This window comes from Lipotes vexillifer, unplaced genomic scaffold, assembly GCF_000442215.2.
Source record: "Lipotes vexillifer unplaced genomic scaffold, Lipotes_vexillifer_v1.1 scaffold914, whole genome shotgun sequence".
Taxonomy (NCBI): Eukaryota; Metazoa; Chordata; class Mammalia; order Artiodactyla; family Lipotidae; genus Lipotes; species Lipotes vexillifer.
The window spans coordinates 1,125,659-1,143,984 of record NW_006780388.1 but is presented as its reverse complement, the minus strand read 5'-3'; the positions used below and the strand labels follow the sequence as shown (position 1 = coordinate 1,143,984).

At 42.7% G+C, this 18,326-nt stretch overlaps 1 protein-coding gene across 2 annotated transcripts in view; it reads right to left on the bottom strand.

The window, feature by feature from the left end:
- CREBBP (CREB binding lysine acetyltransferase) overlaps nt 1-18,326 on the bottom strand; it is a 137,221-nt gene that overhangs the window by 58,173 nt on the left and 60,722 nt on the right. For both annotated transcript variants that reach the window (XM_007453481.1, XM_007453482.1), the window contains exon 4: nt 724-964. In XM_007453481.1, coding sequence (XP_007453543.1) covers nt 724-964 — 241 coding nt within the window. The remainder of the gene's footprint in view (nt 1-723; nt 965-18,326) is intronic.

The following is an 18,326-nucleotide window of genomic DNA, read 5'->3' as shown; positions in this document are numbered from 1 at the left end:
GGAAAGAGGGAGATCAGGGACAGACTCTCCCCAAGGTTTAGGAGCACAAGTTTGAAGAGAAGGAAAGAGAATAAAGATTAAAGGGAAGTAGAGTTGTTAGTAAGAAACAGTCTCTTCGGGAGAACTGGGGTGTCTGCTATAGAAGAGCAGGTGGGGGGGGAGGGGCACGTGACTCGCCTGAGTCCCCCTCCTGGAGGGGAAGGAAGGAGTGGCAGGGCTGATACGGTGCATAGTTCCCCATGTCACAGACAGTCACCCAGGACAACTTCACCAGTATCCCAATAAGCCTCAAGACGAAAAGGTGGAGGAGCAAGGCAGTGGGCCCCTGGCAATGTGGGCACACAAAACGACTGCAAGACAGATGCTCTAGGTTCTGGGAAGGGCGTGTGCACACGTGTATGTGTGTGAGCTACACTGTCCAAAAGAAAACCGTGATCTAGACAGTTATGATGAAGACAGTGTCAAGAAGGGACAAAGGTCTTCCGTGACACAGGAAGGCAGAAAAGAACAAATGCAGGGCACAGCCCCAGCCAGCAGAAGTTCACAGAATATCATAAAACCAAATCGCCTTTCTCCTCAGCAGGTAAGTGTCCAGAGGCATCTGACTGGTCGGCGTGTGGGGACGTAGGTGGTGGGAACCTTATTAACAAGAGAGGTGCCTGAGAACAACAGACAAATTTCATCCTAAGCTCTGCCCCCAGGACTTCAGAAAATGGCACTTACCTTGACAGGCTTTCCCAGCCTGACAATGTGTCATGTGATTCAAAACATTTTTCATGGTTCGACAATGTGGGAGAGAGCAGGCCCGAACCTCTCCATTTGCTTGTTCTCGCCTCTGACATTTATGAGCGTGAAGCAGTAGAACCAGCTGCTGCTGTATCAGTTTGCGTTTTTCAGGATCTGCAGTAGGGCCTGTTGCAATTGCCTGTGTGGGTCCAATTCCCACTGACGTTTGCATCTGAGACTAAAATAAAACAAATAAAAATATTTTAATAAGCTTTCAGAGTTCCAATTCACGTTCATTAATTATTTTTCAAACTAATGTTAAAGCTGATGGATAATATCAGCCACAGAGAGAAGGCAGCTGGTGAGGTTCTCTTTAGCTCATTGGCAACTTTAAGGAAGATCCAGAGGCACAGAAATAAACCAACTCAGAAGCAAGGCTGGTTAAAGTTCACTTTTGTATGATCATCTGAGAGCAAGAAAGCGATGCTTATTCTAAACTGTAGTAACAAAAACCCAATTCACTGTACAATACATACAAGTGCACGAAAAGCTGTTACTATATTAGGTTCAACCATATGAAACTGTTGTTTCTCTAGGCCCAAATGACCAAACATTGGCAATTTCATATGATTCAACCTAATTAAAAAGACTGTCAAGGCCTGACCAATCACAACCCACTGCGAATATCTGATGGAGCATAAGAATCAGAGACACCCTTTGGATTTCATAATCTTGTGACCAGAGGGACAATACTTGCAGCATTCATTACCTGTCCTAAAAGAATAAGACAGGACTTCCCGGGTGGCACAGTGGTTGAGAATCTGCCTGCTAATGCAAGGGACACAGGTTCGATCCCTGGTCCGGGAAGATTCCATGTGCCATGGAGCAACTAAGCCTGTACGCCACAACTACTGAGCCTGCACTCTACAGCCTGCAAGCCACAACTACTGAGCCTGTATGCCACAACTACTGAAGCCCCAGCGCCCTAGAGCCTGTGCGCTGCAACTACTGAGCCCATGTGCCGCAACTACTGAAGCCTGAGCACCTAGAGCCCGTGCTCCACAACAAGAGAAGCCACCACAATGAGAAGCCTGCACACCGCAATAAAGAGTAGCCCCCGCTCGCCACAACTAGAGAAAGCCCATGCGCAGCAATGAAGACCCAACGCAGCCAAAAAAATAAATAAATAAAATAAAAAGTTAAAAAAAAAAAATAAGACAGCACTTATCTTGAATACAACCACCCAGTACAATTGTTAATGCTTATGAAATGCTTTGCCTTCCACTGAAATTTCTACGCAGACATCTGACAATATTTTTTCTAAAAGTATTTGATGATCTGCTAAAGATTCAAAAATAGAGTTTAGCTGTTCTCAGCCTTTCAAAGTAATAGGCCAGACCAACCATATCTCTTAACTGCAAAGAAAATGGAAAAGGTGACCTGTGGAGACCACCTTCTTACTCTTTACCAACTACCAACATTCTTCACACAAATTTACTAAAGAAACTTGTGAAATCAGAGAAATGTAATGTTCCTAATATGCAACAATATAATCCATAGTTCAGGAATTTCTAATCTTCTGCTCTGACATTCACACTCCTGGCCTGATTTCACAACACTCAGTGCCTCCCACGAAGTACACCACCACTCTGATTTTCCAAATTAAGAATCAAAACTATAGACCTGCAATTAGGGGAAAACCAAGTATAAAAATATTTCTTAATGAACCAAAGCTCATTTTTAAAAAGTTACAGGGTTTTGTGCTTTGGTTTTATCGTGATGAGAACTCAGAAAATAAGTGTGTAGAAAAACTGCCTGGCTTTGCTCAGGAGCACAACCCCTGGAAGCCTAACCAGGATCCAAAGCAAAAACAAAGTTCAAGCTGAGAGGTCGAGCTTCCTCACTGGTAGAGAAAACAGCCTCTTTTCCTTATGTCTGTTTTTTCCCTGATTAGAAAAGCAATATATGCACCCGGTAGAAAATGTGGAAAGCAAAAGAACTAAGGAAATAATTAACATGTGAAATCCTAACAGCCAGGAGTCCACTACTGAAGCGTAGACAGGTTGCTCTTCTTCCAGTCTTTTTTCCTATGCACATGTGTATGCATGAGCCATCTGGATTCGTATTTACTTCAGGTTCTGTCCCATACCATTAAGTTGTAGTATGATGTGTAGTGAACACATGGCTATACACTTGTTTATCCAATCTCCCATGATTGGGCATAAACTATACCCTCTCCTTTTTTTCTGGTACTTTAAAATAAAGCTCCAATAGCCTGTGACTATGCCCCCAGCAGCATTCAGTATCAATGTTAAATGTTTCAGAACTGATCAGCTTATTCCCATGGACTACAAAGTCCAAGCGGAAATCAACAGAAATAGAAGAATATGAGAAATATAAGATGATCCTTGTTTAGGTCTCTTCTGCATTTATAAAAATTTCAAACATATGGAAATATAGAGAGGAAAGGATACCATTATCACATCTAACAAAAGAAGGATTCTTTTTTTTAAAAAAAAATAAATTTATTTATTTATTTGTTTTTATTTTTGGCTGTGTTGGGTCTTTGTTGCTGTGCCTGGGCTTTCTCTAGTTGCAGCGAGCGGGGTCTACTCTTCATTGTGGTGCGCAGGGCTCCTCATTGCTGTGGCTTCTCTAGTTGCGGAGCATGGGCTCTAGGCGTGTGGGCTTCAGTAGTTGTGGCACTCAGGCTCAGCAGCTGTGGTTCGCGGGCTCTAGAGCACAGGCTCAGTAGTTGTGGCACATGGGCTTAGTTGCTCTGCGTCACGTAGGATCTTCCCGGACCAGGGCTCGAACCCGTGTCCCCTGCACTGGCAGGCGGATTCTTAACCACTGTGCCAGCAGGGAAGCCCAAAATGAAGGATTCTTTAATATCTGCTAATATCTAGTCCCTATATAAATTTCTCTACTTGCCCCCAAAATGTCTTTTAGAGCTGGTCTGCACAAATCAAGACCCAATTCAGACCCAAACCCTACATCTGGTTATTGTCTTTAAAGTTCTTCATCTCCTGCCACCCTCCCCCATTTTCTCATGGCACTGACTTGAAGAATCCAGCCAGTTGTCCTCCTCCCATTTCTTAAAATACAGAAATGCTACATACAAAAAAATATATATCATACAAAAATCTGGTAAAAGTCTCAACCTTATGATTAAATTATAAAAGACTTTTAGGGGCTTCCCTGGTGGCGCAGTGGTTGACAGTCCACCTGCCGATGCAGAGGACACGGGTTCGTGCCCCGGTCCAGGAAGATCCCACATGCTGCGGAGCGGCTAGGCCCGTGAGCCATGGGCGCTGAGCCTGCGCGTCCGGAGCCTGTACTCCGCAACGGGAGAGGCCACAACAGTGAGAGGCTCGCATACCACACACACAAAAAAAGACTTTTTAAAGTTATTAAAAATTAACACATTGCTTCTCATCTGGGATGTTCTTAATATAGCATATTTTGAGCTATACGTGACAGTATATTGAAACCTCAACATGTAGAAATAGCATGGCTGGAAACTATACAGCACATTCAAACCTTGGTCTTTACTTTGTCTATCTGTAGATGCTTAATAAGCTCTACACACTGCTTACATGTGTCTCAAAAAACATAATGGATGGTGAAGATGAGTATGCAGCAAAATGGAAGAGAAGACATGTCTCGTGTCCCTGTGTTTGGCCTTCCCCATATAACTCCACGTACTTGCTCAAGGCTATTCCAGTTTGCAAAGTGCTTACAAACTTAGGGTGCATTTAAGTTCCTCCTCTCTCAGACTGGTGTTCAACAAGACAGAAGAGGTGTATGAACTCCTGCAGAAATCTGTCAGAAGCAGCCTTCAGACTACCAACTTCCCTGCTCAGTCCCCACTGTCCAGGCAGGCATGGAGAATGGGGAAAAAGCGCTTAGACAAGAACCTCCCTTTAAACATATAGAACAAAACCTGCATAGTCCCCCTAAAGTAATTTATAATTTTATGCAAATTTATTTTTGCAATAGCCAAGAAAATTTTGAAAAACAGTAAGAATGAAGGAGGAATCTATCCTGCCAGATACCAAAACTATAAAGCTATAGATTTCTTTACATAAGTCTAGAAAAAGATACATGTACATATAAAATTAGTGTATTATACAGGTGGTATTTTAAACTGGACGGCTATGGCGGCAATCTCTGATCCTTGTATCATCTTAAAATATAAAATAAATTCCAGGTGAATTAAAGTGAATAAAGTAGATTAAAATGGATAAAAATACTAGAAAAAAATATTTTTAGTATGATAATAAGAAAAACTTAACATAAAGAAAAACAGCAAAATTTAAAAAGTGAAAAACAGGGAAAATGGTTGTTTTGGGGAAGTGGAAACAGTGAGTCAAAAGATAGGGCCATTATTAAAGCTCCTTATATATGTTGCTAAATTGTTTTCCAGAAAGGTTGTGGCACTTTTTATTATATAAAGAACTCGGGGGGGGGGGGGGAAAAAAAGATACTACTCCATTAAAAAGTTGGGCAAAAAAAAAAGTACAGATACCTCACAAAACAAATAAACAACAAACATAAAAAAGGTTCTACACCTCGGAGCCAAGACAACTAAATGGAGAGGAGAATAGTCTTTCCCACCAACAGTGATAAAAAGGATAGAACAACTGGATATCCACATGCTAAAGAATGAAGGTGGACCCCTTCTTCACATCATACTCAAAAATTAACTCAAAATGGGGCTTCCCTGGTGGCACAGTGGTTGACAGTCCGCCTGCCGATGCAGGGGACACAGGTTTGTGCCCCGGTCCGGGAAGATCCCACATGCCGCGGAGCGGCTAGGCCTGTGAGCCATGGCCGCTGGGCCTGTGCGTCCGGAGCCTGTGCTCCGCAACGGGAGAGGCCACAACAGTAAGAGGCCTGCGTACCACACACACACACAAAAATTAACTCAAAATGAATCAAAGGCCTAAATATGAGAGCTAAAACCATAAAACTTTTAGAAAAAATCGTAGGAGTAAACCTTCATGACCTTGGATTAGGTAATGGATTCTTAGATATGTCACCAAAAGCACAAACCACATCAATGAAAAAAATTAATTGGACCTCATTAAAATTAAAAGCTGTTATGCTTTGAAAGATACCATCAAGAAAGTGAAAGACAAAAAAAAAAAAAAAAGTGAAAGACAACCCAAAGAATGGGAGAAAACATCTGCAAATCATAGATGTGATAAAGCACTTGTATTAAAAAAACACAACTAATGGGCTTCCCTGGTGGCGCAGTGCTTGAGGGTCCGCCTGCCGATGCGGGAGACGCGGGTTCGTGCCCCGTGTCGGGAGGATCCCGCGTGCCGCGGAGCGGCTGGGCCCGTGAGCCATGGCCGCTGAGCCTGCGCGTCCGGAGCCTGTGCTCCGCAAATGGGAGAGGCCACAACAGTGAGAGGCCCGCATAACGCAAGAAAAAAAAAACAAAAACAAAAACAAAAACAAAAAAAACCACAACTAATGATTAAAAAATAAAAAGAACCTAATTTTTTAAAATGGACAAAGGATATGAACAGACATTTTCCCAAAGAAGATATACAAATGGTCAATAAGCACAAGAAAAGACGCTCAGCACTATTAGCCATCATCAGAACCACACTGAGGTACCATTTTACACCCACTAGGGTAGCTACAATTAAAAAAACAAGACAGTAACAAGTGTTGGTGAGCATGTGGAAAAACTGGACTCTCACACACTCTACTGGTGAGAACGTCAAATGGAACAGCAACTTCGGAAAACACTCTGGCAGTTCCTCAAAAGGTTAAACCTGGAGTTACCATATGGCCCAGCAATTCCCCTCCTAAGCATATACACCCAAGAGAATTGAAAACATATGTTCACATAAAAACATGTACACAAATGTTTGTAGCAGCACTATTCCTAACAGCCAAAAAAGTGGAACGAACTTAAACGCCAATCAACTGATGAATGGAAAAAAGTGATATATCCAAAATGGAATATAATCCAACCACAAAAAAGGAAGTACCAGTACCTGCTACAACATGAATGAACTTCGAAAACACTGTGCTAAGTGAAAACAGCTAGTCACAAATGACCACATATTGTATAATTCCATTTCTATGAAATGTCCAGAATAGGTAAATCCATAGGGGGAGAAAATAGATTAGCGGTTGCATCTGGCTGAAGGTCTGGGGGAAATGGAAGGAACTTGCTAAAAGTACAGAGTTTCTTTCTGGGATATGAAAATGTTCTAAAATTGTGGTTGGCGGACTTCCCCGGTAGCACAGTGGTTAACAATCTGCCTGCCAATGCAGGGGACACGGGTTCGAGCCCTGGTCCGGGAGATCCCACATGCCATGGAGCAACTATGCCCACGTGCCACAACTACTGAGCCTGCAGCGGCTCCAGAGACTGAGAGCCACAACTACTGAGCCCATGTGCCTCAACTACTGAAGCCCGTGCGTCTAGAGCCCGTGCTCTGCAACAAGAGAAACCACTGCAATGAGAAGCCCACTCACTGCAACGAAGAGTAGCGTCCACTCATTGCAACTAGAGAAAGCCTGTATGCAGCAATGAAGATCCAACTCAGCCAAAAAATAAATTAATTAATCAAAAAAGAAAAAAATTTAAAAATAAAATAAAATTGTTGGTGATGGTCACACAATACACTGAATGACAATGAACTGTGCACTTTAAAAGAGGGACAGAACACTGTATGGGACATGAATTATATCTCAGTAAAGCTGTTTTAAAATGAGTTCTATCTCACTAAGCATCAAAGAAATGAAATTAGAACAAAGAGACATCTTTCACCTATCAATATGACCACGATAAAAAAAAATGGTATCAATGAGGGTATAGAGACAGCAATTTTCAGAGATTCTGGTGATAATGCAACTTAGTATGACTCTGGAAAGCAACATGTATCAAAAAGAAAAATGTGCATTTCTTTTGATCCCGTAGTTCTACTTCTTATAACTTAATATTAGGGAAGCAACCGGACTAGTGTGCTAAAATGTATGTACAAAGACAGCCACCACGCCTTGATTAAATCACTGAATACTGGAAAACTCCTAAATGCCTATCAAAGGTGGACTAATTAAAAAAAATTATGGCTACAGACCTCATGAAATCATATGCAGTCATGAAAAGTAAGGTGGACCTCAAGTGACCCCAGTCAAAGCCACATGGAACATAAGGGCCCAAAGCCAAGCCCTATACAAATCCTTGACCCACCCAAAATTGTGAGATATAGCAAAATGATTATTTGAGGCAAACAAAATTAGTAACAATAATAATGTAGACCTTCATGCTCTCATGAAAAGCTGTCTATAACATATTAAGCTACAAAGGAAAGTTATAAAATAGTACCATAAAGTCATTTGGTTTTTCTTTATTAACTTTATATTTTGTATCTGTTCTTAGAAAAACTTTGTTAAGATTATTTGGTGGTTATCTCTGGGCAGGGGTGCAATCGTGTTTATAATTATGTATTGTCTGAATGTTTTACAAGTGTCCACTATTTTTATAAACAAAAAACATTCCACTTTGGGGGGTGGATCAGAAGAATCAGTAGAAAACAATGAACAATTAAATATAAAAAATAAAATTGTAAAGGTACTAGAAAGTATTAAATGAATATTTTGTAATGCAAAAGTGGTAAAGGCCTTCATAAAAATATGTAAATAAAGCAGTGGTTCCTAACCAATCCCCAGTAAAACCTCTTCAAATACAGATTCCCCATTTGTCCCTCCCAGAGACTATGATTCACAAATCTGGGGCGGAGCCAGAGGCATTTCTATTTGTTAAAGTTCCACAGTGGGTGCTTTATTATATTTAGCTTTCTACTTTTTAAAGATTTTCCAAAATGAACAGGTATGTACTTTTACAGTTAGAATAAAACAAAACATTTAAGAGCAAAAGGGCCACAGGTGATTCTGATGTAGCGGCAGCCATGCATAATGGAAAAGCGCCAGGGCCAGGCCACTGTAATAGCAACCAACAAACTAGGAAAAATATCTGAAACACACAAGACAAAGCAAATAACACTGCAGGTATTATTCTTTTTCCTCTCCTTGGCCAGTCTTTATTTCTCAAGGACTTTGTGCCAGGCTCTGTGTTCAGTGCCCAACAGCATCAGTTCATTTAATACCCACCCACCCACGCCCAAGGGAGGACTAACTCAGGGCCCAAAGTGGCACTGGGCAGTGGTGGAGAGGGGGATCTAGCAGTAGACTGCCCACCTTTTAACCCTCCTGCTGCCCACCTTGTCAGAGGGTTGCCCACCTTGCTTTATAAAGCATTCTAAGAGAATCTAACAGAAAAACTGGCCAAGGACAGGAACTAAGCAACTCAAAAAATAAATGCATACTAAACATAAGTACTTTAATTCTTACCAGTAATCAAGAAATGCAAATCAAAATAATAAGACACCATTTCCTCCTATCAAAAGACAGAGTGATAATCCCCAGCCTTGGGAGCACTGTGCAATACTAGTGACCTGTTTCGTGGCTTTTCTTGGAAGGCAATATAACAGTATCCATTAAAGGCCTTAAAATGTATGAAATTTGCATTTCAGTAATTCCCATCAGATCACATGCAATTCCTAATCATGGAAGGGGGAGGTTACCATGGCGTGGGAGTCACATTGGTGCAACTGCGACCCCCCCCACCCCTGCCTGTCAACATTTTGAACGATGAGTAACAGCAAGTGAACACAAAGCACATGATCTAAGGGCTCACCCCTTTTCAGTCTTTGCTAGATCTCTGCTCTTTGCATGTGTCACTTGTCACCATAACTCAACCATCATTTACACCCCTGTCCATCACACGACCTTGAAACGCAAACATTTTATATTTATTGTGGTGTATTCCTTAATTTTTAAAGGAGTTTGATGTATTTTTATTAGGGTTGTGCTATTGTTACATAGGTTTGAGTAATCAGCACCAACCCCATTTTTTAAAATGCCCTTTATTCTATCCTAAGGATAGAATCACAGATATGCACAAGGAGTATGTATAATAAAGTTTATTCTGGCATTCTTTCTAGAAAAGGAAGTTATTTTCCATGAAGCGTCCAAGAACAGATTATAATGTCTGTAAAGGACTCTGTAATGCAAACAGTAAGAAGCAGACACTGACCAAGACAGAAGAGGGAATGAAAGTGCTTCCTCCTGCCACACAACCACTGCCCCTAATTCATGTTGGGCTGGGATTCCTAGAGATGGCCCTTCAGGATCAACCTGGCCCAGACCTTCTACATTACTGATGGACTCCAGACCCACACTCCTCTGACATACTCCCCTGGCCCACCTGGAAACTTTACTTCTTCCCAACCTCCACTTAAAAGTCAGAAAATGACAAGAAAGCAAATACCAGGTGGGACAAAGTGTTGTTCTGCAATACTTGCTTGTTCTGATTCCCCCAGAAGGACCCTAGAACAGCTGGGTACACAAAGCTTTGCAGTCATAAAATAAAGAATATGCTCATTAAATGCAGAGCTATCAAACTAGGAAGAAGTGATAATCATCTGAGATGATAAAGATCAATTGGTAAGAAACAGAACATAGTTGTTTAGATAGAAGTAATAATGTTTCTGTGTTTTCTCCTTTTTGCTTGGTGTTTGTTGATTTTTTAAAAAATAAGATTACCTTACAATTTAAGATTTAAATTCAATAGGGAAATAATTTAAAATGAGCAAGCTGGACCAGAATGATTTCTAAGCAATCTTCCAAATCAGAAATGCTGTGATTTCACAGCAGAAAACAAATGGCTAAGTCAAGAAAGAAAACTCGATGGGTGAGCCAGAGGGCAAAGGCACAGGACTGACAACTGGACAGACCCACTCTCTCCCCTGCCCTAAGGTCACTCCTTCTGACCCAGAGAGTCGGTCTGCCATGGAGGACTGAGTGGTCAAATGCACCTGTGCAAAGAAACCTTAAAAGGTAAAAGCTGCTGAATCTATTCCAACAGCCAAGGTGACAGGCCAACCAGACCAGCAGGTCTTAACTGAGTTAAGGGGTCTTCACAGCATCGGGTCCATTCACCGAATGAGAATTACCAATCTACTAAAAACCTTTAAGGAATAATCTTCTTGACCGTCAATATATACGAACATATTCTTCAAGAACATTTATTACAGTAAGTTTCTGATAACTTGGCAAATTAATCATTTGACTGAAAAATTAGTTTTTGGTGACTTGAGCCTTAGGGCCATTTCAGATAATTGTGGAAAAAAGTAAGAAGAAGTTAGGGTAATTAGGGCTGCAAAAAGACTGTTGTGGTTCCTGGCTCTTCAGACACAGTATTGCACTTACATCTTTGGTAGCTACGACTATCTCCTTCCAGATCCATTAAATGTGCTATCTACTGAGTTCTTATTCCTTTCAAAAAATATATTTTTTATTAAAAAAACTTTTAAAATTTATTTTTAATTTTTTTAATACAATCTTTTAAGGTGTCTACTGAGGTCTTCTTAAAATGGTCACTTCATTTTCCAGAAACACCTGTATTTGCTGCTATCGAGCAGGCAGAAATTCCAACACTAGTATGTGGTGGGTGCAGCTTGTTTAGACATGAAGAACCTTCCTACCAAGTCTCTACTTTACATGAAGTGAGAGGGCTGAATGTCTCTGGAGATAATTTATGTTGTTTTACCCAGAAAGTTTCATTGAAGAAAAGGCTACGCTAATTAGACCCTAGAAAAGACACTGTTGGTTAATGGAAACTCATCTTGGAAAGAAGTTAAATGATCTTGATTGAGTACTTGCAATACGTACAGTTGGTTCCTAATATCAAAGAATACTGTTAATTTTTCTCCATTTATAGTTTCCTGATATTCACAACACATCATATTTTGTGCTTAATCTATGTTTCCCAGCTGTTATTTATTACCAAAACAAAAGGGAATGAGTTAAAACAGTAGAAAGGATTTATACAGGTACTAATAAGAATTTTAGAACTGAAAGTTATTTTCAAAGGCCTCATATACACATTTTCTCAGAGATCTTCAAGTTACAGGTGAAGGCAATAAGTTGAGAATACGAAAGGTAAACTCCTAAAATTACAAAAAACACTTGGATGGCTAATAATTACAGGCAAGCGCTCACTTTCCAAACTTGTCCCCTGTTTTCCAATTCAATTACTGAGGCATAATTCATAGCCACAGAGTGATTTTATACAGAAACTGCTCTCATGGTGAAGAGCTGACAGACTCTTCACTCGTCGTTTCCAGAGAAGGACGAGAGTGCCGGGGAGCACTCTCCCCAGTCCTAGGGTAGAGGGAAATACTAGACCACCAGTGATTTTAAATTCATGCTTGTGAAGTACAAGGAGCTAGTGGACAATGGTATGCGAACATCAGCATCTCCGCAGGGCAACTAAAACTGTGAGATGAGCCAATCAAAGACAACAACAAAGAGGAGACCCTTGGGTCCACAAAGTTCAATCAGTTCAAGTCTTGCTCCCTCAGTGATCAGAAACTGGACATGGAGGACAGAAAATCATAAGAGAATAAGACAGAAAAGGTCGAGGGAGACAGGGAAGCCTTCTGAAGTACTGAAGTGGACTCAAGACTAACAAAGTAGCCCACTCCACAGTGGGACAGCCGGGCATCAGGTCACTGACACTGCAGGGGACAGTGGCTCTCAAAGACTAATCTACATCAAAATCACCGGAGGAGCTTATTTAAAGCTGCAGTTCCAGTGCAAAAGAAAGAACAAGTCCATCTATTTGGCAATTATCCTGAACCGCCTTACAGGGAAGTAGGTGGCATACACTGGAAAACTGAGAAAGAAAAAAACTAAAGTTTCACAAATAACAGTGACAGACAAGAACACAGATTCCTCACCCTCTTCTAAGAGATTCTGAACCAGGAAGACAGGGTGGGGCCCAAGAACCAGTCCCACTGATGCAGTGGGTCCACTGACATGCTGAGAAACAGAGAGAACTAACCCCAAAACACACAGCCTGCCCTGGAAGAGCCGTAGCTAATGGCACTACCCCACATCTTTGTTATTCTGGCAGGACACAGAACACAGTTCTACAACCCTCCTCTGCATGGATAGTCAGTACCAGCGACACTTTCCTTCACTTTAGAGACATGAATGAGCAGCTGCCTGGGGGCCTCGTCCAAAGCCTCCAAGTTCAAATTCTCTGACACACGACCAAAATCCTAACACCGTTCTCATGAGCTAGTTTATTTTATTCTTCTGTGAGCAATTTTAAATAAGCAGCAATACTGATGATTTTCCTCCATTACAACTTTAAGAATGGCAAAGTCTCCATAATACAGTTCTTAGTTTTTCTCAAAACAACAGCATAACAAAAAACCCCAACACGTATCAACTTTCTATTAGAAATAACCCTTGTAAAATAAACTCAAAATGGATTAAAGACCTAAATGCAAGGTGAGACACTATAAAACTCTTAGAGGAAAACATAGGCAGAACACTCTTTGACATAAATAACAGCAAGATCCTTTTTGTCTCACCTCCTAGAGAAATGGAAATAAAAACATAAACAAATGGGACCTAATGAAACTTAAAAGCTTTCGCACAGCAAAGGAAACCATAAACAAGATGAAAAGACAACCCTCGGAACGGGAGAAATTATTCGCAAACGAAGCAAATGACAGAGGATTAATCTCCAAAATTTACAAGCAGCTCATGCTGCTCAATATCAAAAAAACAAACAACCCAATCCAAAAATGGGCAGAAGACCTAAATAGACATTTCTCCAAAGAAGATATACAGGTTGCCAACAAACACACGAAAGGATGCTCAACATCACTAACCATTAGCGAAATGCAAATCAAAACTACAATGAGGTTATCACCTCACACCGGTCAGAATGGCCATCATCAAAACATCTACAAACAATAAATGCTGGAGAGGGTGTGGAGAAAAGCGAACCCTCTTGTACTGTTGGTGGGAATGTAAATTGATACAGCCACTGTGGAGACCAGTACAGAGGTTCCTTAAAAAACTAAAAATAGAACTACCATATGACCCAGCAACCCCACTATTGGGCATATATCCTGAGAAAACCATAATTCAAAAAGATTCATGTACTACAGTGTTCACTGAAGCTCTATTTACAATAGCCAGGATATGGAAGCAACTTCAGTGTCTATTGACAGATGAATAGATAAAGATGATGTGGCACATATATACAATGGAGTATTAGCCATACAAAGAAACGAAATTGAGTTATTTGTAGTGAGGTGGATGGCCCTAGAGTCTGTCATACAGAGTGAAGTAAGTCAGAAAGAGAAAAACAAATACTGCATGCTAACACATATATATGGAATCTAAAAAACAGAAAAAAAGGTTCTGAAGAACCTAGGGGCAGGACAGGAATAAACACGCAGACGTAGAGAATGGACTTGAGAACATGGAGAGGGGGAAGGGTAAGCTGGGACGAAGTGAGAGAGTGACATGATATATACACTACCAAATGTAAAATCGATAGCTAGTGGGAAGCAGCCACATAGCACAGGGAGATCAGCTCCGTGCTTTGTGACCACCTAGAGGGATGGGATAGGGAGGGTGCGAGGGAGACGCAAGAGGGAGATCTGAGGATATATGTGTATGTGTGGCTGATTCACTTTGTTATAAAGCAGAAACTAACACACCATTGTAGAGCAATTATATTCCAATAAAGATGTTAAAAAAAAGAAAGAAAGAAAGAACCCTTGTAGGAGACCGCACTGGGGAGCCCCACAGGAGACTCTGAGAGAAACTGATGACGAGGCCCCTTTGGTCACCGAACTTTCTTAGATTAGATAAGCCCAAGATGTGTCCCACTTCGAAACAGTGCTCCTTTAAAACAATCCCAGACCCATCATGAAGGTCAGCAATGACCTAATTGACAAATCCAGTGCCAACTGATGTCTGTATTTCCCTCCTTCCTGCAAATGCTCCCTTGCTCTCCGTGTTATGACTTTTTCAGGTGAAAATGGCAAGAAGGGTAATGTCACCAGGGAATCAGGTGGCCTCCTCTTCCAGAGGACTGCCCTGGAACAACTCTCCCCGACCGCACGCACTCTCATGCAAATCTCTCCTTCAAGAAGGCCCACATGCACCTTGAAGTCAGGCCACAAAAGACAACCCAACCTATACCCCTGCCCAAACCTGTTCTTCTTTGTCAGTAAAATTTACATAATTTTGAAATTTTTATATCCATGTGAGCTATCCTAGAAAACTGGATAGTGAATATATATTTAATAGTTGTCACTCTTATTAATTACAATTATGAACAAGTAACGTAGTTAGTACACATACTGCATCTTATTAGACCTAAAACTTGTTTGTTTCTAAAATCATCCTGATTTCAAAGATGCTATAAATGTGAAAAGAATTTGCATCTTAGAATCATGAAATACAATGTAATAATGTGGTACAAGTTCTAAGAAGCTTCAAAAATCTGTAGAAAGTTAAGAAATTACAAATAAAATGGCCAAAGACAGAGCTGCAACGAAATCCATGTGAAAATTTAGGGAGATGTGGTATTTGCTTTTGAATATTGTCCTGGGGATACATATGCCCTCAAAAGGATCCCATTTGCAATAGGGTCTCTGAACCTTTTGGAGCTCCAGGCAGCACATAGACCTTGGTGATCAACAGATCTCCATGACTACGGGCCACACTTAAGTCTCACGGAAGATGTTCCACGCTTCCTGACCGTCCCACAGATCCCCTGAATATCCCAGCGATGCTCTTTGGTCTTCATCTCACTCACCATCTCAGCAGCCACCATCTCTGCCTGTCCAAACGATCTCCTCTCTCAGTTTCAGTGATATCAGTCCCTTGCTGTCCCCTTTGCCAGCTCCTCCTCTGCCTGGTCTCTCTTCCTGTGCTCCCCTCTGAGCCACGGCATCCACTCCACAGCCCTTCTACCATAGCATGCTTACCGCCAGCTCCCGATGGATAGTGGCTGCCCTACTTGTATGTCTACCCATCTGCCTGGCCTCTTCACCTAGACATCTCGCAAGCATCTCAAGAGGAGCATGTCTAAAGTGGAATTACGAATGCCCTCCCCTTCATCACCCTTCTCCCAGTCTGTTCCTCCGCTAGCTCTGTAAATGGTCCTGCCTCCCACCAAGTCATCTCACATGGTGACCCCACATATCCACTCTAGTGGCAAATCTCATCTGGTCTCCTGTCCCCTCTGTAATCAATGGCCTCCAGGCCCCCATCTCCGCTAGCCTAGAGCACTGCAGTGGCCACTGCCACCCATGGCCCTCCTTGAGATGGCTCCTGCCCAGCCCCCAATATCCACTTCACACTGCTTTCCTCTCACCCTTCCCACTGGACTTCTGCTGGCTCCTATACAAGCCAACACTCTCCCAGTGCCCTGGGGTCTCCGCGGCTCCTGCTCATCCTTCCAATCTTGCCCTTAAAACCCCCTACTTGGTGCGGCCTTCTCTCTGATGGCTCCACCTAAGGAGGTCCCTGTGTCAACCTCAACCTCTCTGTGCTACTCAGACCTGTTGGGGCAGTTGGCGTTTGTAATTATTTGTTTTCCATCACCATCACCCCCAAGGTGTGAGCTCTACGTAACTCACACCAGCACTCCAGATGCACCTGGCCTGAGAGAAGGTGCTCAACAAATGAGACGAGTTAAAGGAATGGCCACATCCCCTCGCTTCCTGAGCACCACCAGTGCTGCGGGAATCCTCTAGGAGAGGAGACAAGCATGAGTCCCTCGGCCAGTGAACAAGTGTCAATCGTCCCAGAGAGAGCTCAACAAGGGCACCAGGTGATTCGGTATCAGAGTCCTGAGCTCAACTGTTTGGCACACTGAACCTAGCTGGGCTTTAAAAGACCACTCCCCAAAGCATGACAAAAAACACAAGTATGTTCAAGGCTCCAAATTTTTTTTTTTTAATTGAAGAAATCTAGATATTTGGTAACTGCTCTCCCTCACTGTACAAAAATCTCTGGGCTCCAAGGGGCCAGAAACAATTTATGAAACTCAAGGAAGACAACAAAACATGCTTGAGGAACTGCAAATAAGCAATGTAAACACACCCCAAAGGGCTCGGAGCCACTAAAACATGACACCAGGACACACTGAAGGAGCTTTGGGCCTTGCAGACAAGAAGTTACATAGCCCTGAACGAACCTAAAGCCCTCAGACCCTCAGCCTCTTCATCTGTAAAATGGGAGGTGTAGTGATGTCTTTCAAGAGGCTGTCGAAAGAATAAGGCAAAACACAGGGTGAGAAAGCACTTAGAAAGATATTAGGCAAATTATGTGCACTTGCTGCCCTGTCAGTCCCCTCTGGTTCCTGTGCTGCACGCAATAGCGTCAAGGCCGTGGCTGGGTCATCTGGCCTGGTGAAGCCTGCCCCGAGCCCCGCGGTAAACGTCTGAGGACTTCACTCCAAAGGCACCAGCTGCGGATCTCTCCGAGAGTCCACCCGTGCCCCTGTGGAAAAGTGGTGGCTAGGCTCCCATACACCAAGACACTTCCCCAGTTCACCATGCGGATAGCCTGATAAGGCCAAGGCGAGGGGAAAGGGGGAGAGAACTGGTTTTATCTGTTAGGTGTCACAGACAGAAGGATGAGATGTTACTGCTACTGCCTCCCCCAACCATTCCCCGGAGCAGGGGCTTTCAACTGGGGCCAACTATAGGGGGGTCGGGGCAGAGGGCTGTGAGCATCGAGTGGGTGAAGGCCAGGGATATTGCTAAACATCCCACAATACACAGGATGGCCCCCACAACAGAGAAAGATCCCACTCCAAACGTCAACAGCGCCAAGGGAGAGAGAAGCCTTCCCTAGCCCAAAGGGCTCCAGCCCAGGCACAGGTGGAGGCAACCAGAAGCCTCTTTCCAGTCTGGTCCGAACCTGCCCTTGACAAGCACACCACTCTCAGGAATTCAGTCCCCTGGAGCCGCAGAGGCAGGCAGAGGAACCTGCAGTGAAAGGATTCTGCCACTAAGTTGGGGGTAAAGGAGAAAGGATGAAAAAGTGGGCTTGGAGAAGATTTAAAAAAAGAAAAGGGAAGAAAATGTTAGGTCAGGGTTTCTCAGACTACAAAACACAGAATGTCTGTGAAAAGCAAACACTCTTATTCTGAAGCCAAAATGTGCTCCAGGTCACTGACCAAACCCAGGTGACAATCAACAGTACTGAAGTGCACGCTACTGCCCTCCCAGTGAGGACTGGAAAAGGAAAGGCAGGCGAGAACAGGAAGAGCAGGGCTGGGGATCCTGGCCTGCCGCCCACAGGGCTGAGAGGAGCCACGTGAAGGGAGCAGTGGGCTTTGTTGTAAGTTCTGGGTCTGTATGGCCGGGAACAGGGCAATCCTGGCAACAAAAAGTTACTGGAAGGAGAGAAGCAGATCCAGGCAAGTTACAGGGGGATGATCAGAAGAAGAAATAAAGAAGTAAAAACTGGAAGCAGCTTGAAAACAGATCTCATTGCTTGTACCCTTTCTTTTTAAAGAAGGAAGAGTGTAGCAAACTGAGAGCGAATCTGATTAGGATACCTCAGTATCACTCCCTTTTCTGATTTTTTTTTTTTTGGCTGCGTTCGGTCTTCGATGCTGTGCACAGGCCTTCTCTTGTTGTGGTGAGTGGCGGCTACTCTTCGTTGTGGTGCACGGG